The 9,150-nt window shown below is 52.4% G+C and overlaps 1 protein-coding gene across 10 annotated transcripts in view; it reads right to left on the bottom strand.

Moving 5' to 3' along the window:
* FGFR1 (fibroblast growth factor receptor 1) overlaps nucleotides 1-1,718 on the bottom strand; it is a 40,152-nt gene extending 38,434 nt beyond the window's left edge. For 8 of the 10 annotated variants that reach the window (XM_007469780.1, XM_007469777.1, XM_007469779.1 and 5 more), the window contains exon 1: nucleotides 1,544-1,634. In XM_007469780.1, the coding sequence (XP_007469842.1) occupies nucleotides 1,544-1,634 (91 nt within the window). Of the gene's footprint in view, nucleotides 1-714; nucleotides 720-1,044; nucleotides 1,063-1,543 lie in introns of all 10 variants that reach the window. The other 2 variants (XM_007469775.1, XM_007469784.1) reach the window with 2 other exon arrangements.
* Nucleotides 1,719-9,150: the final 7,432 nt, after the last annotated feature.

Genomic DNA, 9,150 nt, shown 5'->3' with positions numbered 1-9,150 from the left:
CTGAAAACTTTTCAAGACTCCCAGTATCTACCCATTTAGGTACAGTTTCCTCAGCAGGGCATTACAGCTTTCCATATACTAACTCAATCCAATTTTTCCAGGCATTCCGTCCCCCGACTACCTGCACACCAGGTAAGTTGTTCTCTGTGCACCTTATATGTCCTGCCCCAGCGCCCTCACTCATGCTGCTCCACCTGGAACACCCTTCATCTCTCTCCCAGGCCCCTACCCAGCCCTCTGGACCATCTCAGATGACGTTGGCTGCCCCTCTCCCCCGGCATTCCCACTGCATTGTGTTATAACGCCACTGCGTGGTTTACACACGGTCCACCTTGAGTTTAGCTGCCTCTGTGCTGGTCACCCTCTACCCGATGGTGAATTCCCTGTGGGCAGAGACAGTCCCTCCCACTCGGGGTCTCCAGCGTGTTCCAGGTCAGGCCTTGCCTTCAGTTCTGTCACTGAATACAACACGAATCTGCCTGCCCCAGCCGGTGCATCTTCTAGAAAGCACCCCCCTGCCCGTCCCCCCTCCTTCTCCATCACCCTACAAGAGGACAAATATCCTCACTCCTCATTCGTCACTCACACAGGTCCCGGCAGCGAGACTGGTGGCCCTTAATTTAAACGCAGCCACCATGTTGTGTGCACACCTGAGCCCTTTACCCACCACCTGCCAGCCTCCTCTGCTTCCGTCAGAAGCCACTGGGTCACAAGCCACACTACCCTTTGGCAGCAGAAATGCCCAGATATTAGTTCTCAGAGACCTTCGAAAGCGGTCAGGTGTGCTGTACCTGTAATTTCCATGAAGTATTTCCACAAGTCTGGAAAAATCCCATCAGCAGTGGGTGCAAGTCTTTCCTGTTACTAATAATCCCTCTGAATTCCCAATAAACTACAGGTGTCTACCAGCGCCTACGCCCCGTAATGCTCCCTGGTTCTCAATCTCTTTGAAATCCCTCCAGCAGTATATCCAAAGCAAACCTCTTACCAGGCCTCCAAACAGGGCCTGTGAGAGATGGTCAAGAAAGACAAAATGGCAGGCACGTGGCCATGATGGCCGACCTCATAGAAGATATGTCTTTGGAACAATTTTCTAGAAGCCGGAGGTCTTTATGAAGCTCCCACAACCCTGCACATCCCCTGGACCCCGATCCAAGTTCTAAACCCAAATTCACAGGTCACTCGCACCCCACTGCACCGCCCAACCCCATTTTATATACATCATCTAGGTTAGGGAGCTAGCTCTTGGGTCCCAATCAGAAGTTCCTTTTTCAGAAGGAGAAAAGCATAAACCTCCCCCCTGAGCACGTCACCTCTGGCAGACGGATGTCACCAGCCTTCACGACCCAACCTCTGATGAAGTTGGCTGTGTCTGCAGCCAGGCCCCCACCAGCCCGGGCACCTTGGGAGCCTCTCCTACAGTCCAGGAGCCCTCTGCTCCACCTGGCATAGAAGCCTTCACAGTTGACCACATCACGTCTGTCCCAGCCCACCTTGTTGCTGAGGGCTGGGAGCCCAGGCTGCCCCTCAGCCCGCGCCTTACCTTGTTCCGGCAAGGTTGGCGCTGGCCTGGCAGTGCAGAGTGCGGCTGTGACCAGCACAGCCCAGAACAGGAGACACTTCCAGCTCCACATCCCAGTTCTGCAGTTAGAGGTTGGTGACAAGGCTCCACACCTCCATGGAGACTCTGCCGTGGGCTTGATCCTCCTGTGCAAGCTGACTCTGGGGAGAGAAAAAAAAAAAAAACCCAAAATTAGGAGGGTCTGCATGGGGGACGAGGGGCAAGGAGAAAAAGAGGGAAGGCATATCACATGGCCACCCTGTCCAGAAGAGTGCCTGAAGCAATAACTTACTCCTTCAGACACAAGAAAGGAACTGTGGTCCTGTCCCAACAGTGAATTCAAGGTTATGCGCCTTAATTAGACCAAGGAGTGGTTCAATTCAGTCCTACAACTATTTATTGAGTGTGGACTGTTTCCCATGTTGGGAAAATCATCAGAAAGTTCCCGAGGCATGAGCCCCAAGATCATTTGTGCTGGGAAAGTGAACGGCCTCAGGAACGTCTCCCATAGGTGACCTGGGTGTGCAGATGTGACCTCTCCCAGTTTAAGACTTCACTCCCTCTAGGGCACACCAACCCTTCGTTGAGGGATAAAGAGAGATGAGGAATTATGGAAGAAGCCCAGAACTGGGAAATAGGAGCCAGGTGAGATGCTGACCCTCTCTGCACCTATGTGATGAGGAAGCTGAAATACGCCATCTCCAAGGTTCTTTCTTTTTGTGTCTAAAACTGGATGCATCACAGGGACCTCTGGTTCTACCAGCTTCCCTCACAGAGAGAACACAACTCTCACCAGCTACATAAAACGGGCCTCTGAGTAGGGAGCCGTGAGCTGGATCCAGTTCTCCCCGAGGCTGAGAGGTGACGGCAGATGTCCAACAGAAATGGATCCAGAAGTGGGGAAAGGTCGTGCTGAAGAATAAGGGTTCTTGCAAGGCCTGACTCAAAGATGGCTTGTGCCAGCCCCGGTGAAAGGCACAGACTGCGGTCCTTTATCCTTCTCAGGTCCGAATGGGTAAAATTTAAAACAACCCTCCAAGGTCTTCAGGATAATGGTCTTTTCCGCTAAACATTTACCAAGTGATAAGACTTTCTGGGCACCGTTTGGGCTATGAGGGGGTGACCCTCTCTGTCTTCCAGGTGGCTTTTGCCCTAAATACTCCAGGGAACCATGCAAGTTATTCAGAGAATCCACTTCCCCGGACCATGCCCTAATGTGGTGCTTCAGCCGGGCCTCCCCCTGAGCCAGACAGGGCCCCTTGTGAGTGAGTCAGGCGCGGCTGGCAGAAAACCCCCCAGATTCTTGGCCTCGTTCACAAGCGCCTGCCAGCGGGAAGACGCATGCACTGCCGCTGCTAGCTCCCTCCCAAGGCTTTCCTCAAATTTTTTAATGATTTCAAATCAAAGGAGAAGTAAACACTTCTATTTTTCTAAATTTAGGAAAGGGACTAGACAAGGCAGAATCGAACAAGTATTTACTGAATACTCACTACGTGCCAAGCATGGACTAGGTAAGATTTTAAACTATAAAACTTCATTTCCTCCCCACTGTGAACTTAAAGGGAGGGGTGGGAATTATTACTGCCCTTTAAGCAACGGGGAAACTGAGACGCAAAGAGGTTAAGTGCTTTGCCCAAAGATGTGCAGTGAGATGGCAAGGGCACCGGGTCTACATCACCTGGGCTTTCGGATGCCAGAGACCAGGGTGGGAGGAAGCAATAAGGGGGTGATCAAACCTGGCTCTACCGGACGCAAGCTCATTTTCTCCAGAGGGCATCCCTGTATCACACAAAGTCATGTGAATGAGGACAGATCCGAGGTGACTCTGGCAATGGGAGAGGCTTTGATTCTCCTTTCCTTTGCTCTAGAGAAAGACCCTTGGAAGTACCTCATGGATATGCCATCTAGGACACAGGATGGGGCACGATTCCCGGCCGAGGATAGATGCTTGCCAGAGGACATTCAAAAACCACATTCCACATCTCATTACATCCCAAAGATACAGCAAATGGATGCAGGCCAGTCACCGAGAAAGGTACACCTGACTAAGGACCTAAGTAAATCCCATAGTAATGGCCAGAGTCATGAATGAATTTTTAGTATCCAACAGGAAAGGGTGGTATCATCTCGAGATGATGAAGCTTGTTTGCAAAGGTAGCAGGCAGGCAGCTCCCACCACCACTCGGCCGCTCTGTCCCCTGAAAAGCCTGTCTACCACCTTGCAGGTGTGGACTGGCTGCTGACTGCCCTCTTTCAGCTCTGTGATCAATGCACTTCAAAATAATCTGGCAGCTTCCCTGCAAAAGTCTCTTCCTCCCCCCCCCCCCCCCCCGCCTTGAGTTCCACATCTGTAAAACAAAGGATGTTCAGAAAACCCAGCCCCCCCCAGCCCCCAGGCACCCACTCCTGGAATGAGAAGGGGTAAGCGGGCTCACAACCTATTGTGGAAAACACTGTGACACGAACTAGTCCCCAGACTATCTGGGACCCTAGGGGCTGCCACCTCCCCCTTCACCTCGCCTTCTTCCCATCCTACTAATTAATGAATTCTTTAAGTCTCTTAGGAACAGTCTCCTTCCTCCACTGCCTGACAGATGTGACCTGTAGCCCTGCAGGTGCACACAGCAGCCGGCCCCTCAGCCTCTCCCCATCAGTCACGTCTCCTGGGACTGGCAGCCCAGCTCCTGCTCTGGGTGCAGAGGTCCTCACTGGGGAATGAGGAGAGTTGGGGGACACACGCCATCTCACTTATGCCACTTGTCATCAGAGGGAGCTAAAATAGTTGCCTTGCCTACACCACAGGAGGTTACCAGCTTCAAATGGGGGGCATGGGTGAAAGTATCTGCTCTCTCCTCTCTAAAGCCCTAATCAAATGTAAGGAATTATATATAAACATTGTGCTTTGAGTCACTTCTTGATAGCAATCTCAGGAGACTTTGGTAATTGGCAACCGGAGGACATGAACTTCCTGCCTTTACAAAGGCATTTCTCACCATCCATCTTTACAAACCCCACACTCTAGACCTAGCTGTCCCATTAGGTGGCCCCTCGTGGCTATGGAGCACTTGAAATGTGGCCAGCGCGAGGCAGGATGTGCTAGAAATGAAAAATACATACAAGAATGTGGAGCCTTTCATTGATTTTTCTGAAACTGATTACATGTTCAAAAGATAATATTCCACATATACTGGGCTAAAGCAAATACATTATAAAAACTGAAACAGACGAATTAAGGAAAATGAATTTCACCTGTTCCCTTTTTCTTAATTTCAAACGTGGCTACTGGGCTTCGCTGGTGGCGCAGTGGTTGGGAGTCTGCCTGCCGATGCAGGGGACACGGGTTCGTGCCCCGGTCCGGGAAGATCCCACATGCTGCGGGGCGGCTGGGCCCGTAAGCCATGGCCGCTGAGCCTGCGCGTCCGGAGCCTGTGCTCCGCGACGGGGCAGGCCACAACAGTGAGAGGCCCGCGTACCACAAAAAACCCCCAAAAACGTGGCTACTGGAAAAATCTGAGATTCCATGTGCCCTGTGTTACATTGTAGGGGACAGGACAGCTCTGGGCAACCTCCGTGCCCTGCCAAGCTTTTCTGCTTTGCCCTTCCTCTGTCTTCAGCGGGCTCTCTCATTCGCCGAGCCCCACCTCAAACAGCCACGTCCTTACAAGTCTTTCCTGGGCCTTGGGAGGATCCTCTGAATTTCCAAAAACACCATAGGGTCTCAAGCTCCTTAAGAGCAGGGTCTATACCCAATTAACCTTTGTCAATGACCTTAGCACCTAACACCTACACAGCAGATGCTGGTACATTTGGGAACGGGATGCATAAATGAATGAAACAAAGAGAGGCCGATGGAAACGAAACTGACAGAGCCACGCTTGCAGAGAAGAGGTTGACAATGCCAGAGGAGATCGTCCAGCACTCCTTGTTAGCCAGCCAAACTCGATTTCAAAGCATACCAACCCGGACATTTTCTAAACATCTCGATTCCTCAGACTTGAGGAAGTGACGCCAAAACTTTAATCCCTTTAGACGGGAGTAAGACTTCTTAACAGAAATGGTGGCTTTCCCCAAAAGTGACCAACAATGAGCATCCCTACTCATTGGTGAGAGTGGCAGGACAAGTTCTTAACAAACATCTGAAAAAAACACATGCAGCTCAGCTTGGGAAATTGTACCAGTTCCAAGAGAAACGCTAATTTAAAAGTTTTTAGTCTCTGTCAAAAACAGTGCCCCAATGTCCTTGGGAGTGAGGTATGTAAAAAGTGAGTAGTAATAAGAGAAACCCTAACTGCTCCACAGTAATCTAGGCAGCCTTGCTCCTGAAGACAGAATGGGCTTGTGGACCATCACATGCTTGGAGGTGTTCACCCAGGTGAGGGCTATTTACTTGGAGCCCAAACATGGCTTTTTTAATTGCAAGTGGAATGGTGATGAGGAGAGAATTTCTAAGGGAGATGCAAGCTTAGGGAGAAAAGCAACTCTCCTAGCCCACGTCTGGTTTTTAATCCTCTCAGGAAACCCCAGAACCTTCTCTGAAGTTCTGCATCTGGACTCCCACCAGTCCCGGGTTCACTCAGACCTCTCCCAAAGGTCTTGGGATGAAATATGCAAGACGTATTTCCCAAGAGGAAATTAAGCTCCTCTCAAGTGATGTGAGGTCCTTTCAGAGCAAGATGTTTGGACCCCTTCTCTCTACCTTCTTTTCCTTCAGCAGCAACAGGCTCAAACTTTCCTAGGAAGCTCTTAACTAACAGCCATTTTGATGAGACAGATTAAACAATGGAGGCCCGAAGGAAGCATTCAGAGGCTGCTGAAAGCCCCAGCTCACAGGAGCAAATCTCCTGTTTTAGGGGTCTCGCTCCAGGTCGACACCCAAAAGCAAACAAAGCAAAATCTCATGGCCTTTTCTCGGTCTCCATGGCTGGAGTCTACCTACTCGATGCTCAACTTAGTTCTCCTAGCCTCCGGAGTGCACCAGGAACAAAGCTGGGCCAGGCTTAGGGATGCCTGGAGATGCTCTGATCGTCTTCCTCAAGGCGGGGTGGGGTCATAGCAACCACCAGGCTCCTTCTCAATGTCTTCCCGTGCTTCTGCTTCACTTGCTCTTCTAAGGGTGCCTAACGGAACTTTCTCACATCCTCCATGGCCAGGAGCCAGGGAAAAGAAGGACCCAAGACTGTCTACTCTGGAGCCAAAGGAAGAGGTGCCCACTCTGGCCCGAATCCCATTGGTGAAATGCCTCCAAAATGCACATTTCTACGGGCTTGGTTAAAGCAGACAGTGAGAGCACACTATCCAAGTGACTCTCCACCCGGATGGCCCTCATTAAAAAGCTGACACTCAGCTATGACTAAGAGTAAGTGCAACAGACGTTTCAAGGAGCTAGTCACCGATGCAGTACACAACCATCCCAGCTGGAGCCAAGCCCCCAGCAGCCTCCCTGTCCCCAGACACCCTGCGCTCCTCCGGGGGTCTGCAGCAGCCCTGGAGCTTCTCCCAACCAACGGGGGGGGGGGGGGGGAAATGGAGACACAAAAAAATGCAGGAGGTAGAGAGGCAGGGGGGGGGGGGGGGGGAGAATATGTAAACAAGTCATTAGGGGGGTAGTCCCGTAAGGTAGCTGGGTCCTCTGCAAGGGCTCTCGCTCCGTCACTCACTCGAAGGAAGGGCTATGACCCAGGCTTGGGGGTAATCAGCCAGACAGAGGCACATCCCACGGGGCCCTGCTACTTAGCTCTTAAACAAGCCTCAGAGAGGAAACCAGGAGCCTGGGCCAACAGGGGAAAATGGCCACTTTCTGCTCAACAGTCTCAAGCCTAAGGTTCTACAATTTAGAAGGTATTCCAAAAAAAGCTCTGGGCCGGAGGTGCAAAGGGCAGGGCACATCTGCAGAGGAAACACTCACCTTAATTACCATGTCTAGAGAAAGTGCGATTTCATTACAGCCTCCAAACTACTGCCCAAAGGAGGAAACCAGAGAAGTGTTTTCAATTTGAAAGAGGCTGGAAAGGAGAGGGTGAGAGAACAACTCTCCCCACCCTCCTGCAGCTTTGGAGCCAGAAACTGCTTTCCTGCCTCAGAGGTTAGAACCAGAAAAACCCTCCACAGTCCAATCCCTTTCAAACCTGCAGCCGGTACTGACTTGGTAAAACGCCCCACTTCAGTGTCCGGGAGCTGCCGTCCAAAGAACTCCTTAAAAACACCCAGGGAGCGACAGCCCGGGGCCTCCCTCCCACGCCCGGGCCGCTGCGCCCCGGGCTCGCTCCAGGGAGGGTGGAAAAGGGACGCGCGTGACGCCACCGCCGGGCGGCCCGAGGCCCGGCGGCGGGCTCCGGACAGGGTCAGACGTTCCCGCTGCTCCAGCTGTAACTGGGAGGAGAATGCAATGCTTTGGTTCCAGAAACTTCCGTCAGGGCCAGTTCTGGGTCAGACCACCTCTGACCACCTCTAGCAGATGAGATGGGCCACCCCCGAAAAACTTGGCCCCCTCTCCTACGATGCCTCTTTTTCACACGAGCCAGAAAGCACCTCCTCCATATCAGATCCTAAATAACTTGGCATCCAGGGCAACTTCTCTCCTCCTCAAATCCCAACGCCTCATCCCCAAGTCTTAAGAAATCTTAAAGAGCGAGGTGGTAAGGCCATGTTGATGAATCCCAGTTTTAATCTGGGGGAGGGGGGAGGGAGGAAGAGGGGTATTCTTGTGATTGCGGTGTACCCGTGTGGGGTGAAACGGAACCAGATGCGGCGGCTACATCTGGAAAATGGGGGCGGGCGGGAGTGGTGGGGGAGAAAGACACCGCAGAAACTTTGAAAAGGGCTAAAGCTTCTGGGCCCAGAAAGGAGAAGCAGGCTTCACCGCTCCCCTTCGCCCCCCACCCCCTCGCCCAAAGGCGTCTGGCTGCCTTCATAGGCTATGGGTTAAATGAACTCCGACTACAAAGTCAACAAATTCCTCTGCAAATGAGCGTTCTAGGCCCTCTTCTACTAACCCCAAACATAACGGGAAAGCGGAGCGGGGGCAGAGGGTTCTGGGCCCGAGAAGCAACCTGCATCGCAGCCGAGTGAACCGCACGGGACAAAACCCTCATCCCTTCCCCCACCTCCTCGAACCAGATTGGAACTGAACATTCCCCTCCCCCCCGACCCCATAATGGGGCTTAACATCACCCGCTGGGCGCCCTCCCCTTCCCGAAACTTCCGATCCTTTCAGAGATGGACTAAGTCGAAGATAAGCGCCTCTGGAAAAGGGAATTCCTTTCTCGCTCTCCGCTAAAGCAGATTCAGCCATTTGGTGACGACACCCCCTTAAAACCTATTCGAAGAGAAGCTAACCTACCCCTCCACTTCCTCCCCCCTTCAGGCCCCCAGCCGCCCACCCACCCGCAACTGCGACCCCAGACCTTCCCGGAGGTGGAAAAGGACTTAGAAAGACCCCGGAATTTTAGCGTGCCACCCAAAGCTACCTGCTGGATTGGGGTGAGTCCCCACGGGTGGACTAAAAGGAGATGGAGTGGAATGCGGCGCGCGCGCGCGCGCACACACACACACACACACACACACACACACACACACCACCTCGCTGCCCA

The sequence above is a fragment of the Lipotes vexillifer genome, unplaced genomic scaffold (genome assembly GCF_000442215.2).
Source record: "Lipotes vexillifer unplaced genomic scaffold, Lipotes_vexillifer_v1.1 scaffold1383, whole genome shotgun sequence".
NCBI lineage: Eukaryota > Metazoa > Chordata > Mammalia > Artiodactyla > Lipotidae > Lipotes > Lipotes vexillifer.
This window is presented reverse-complemented; position numbering and strand designations above follow the sequence as displayed.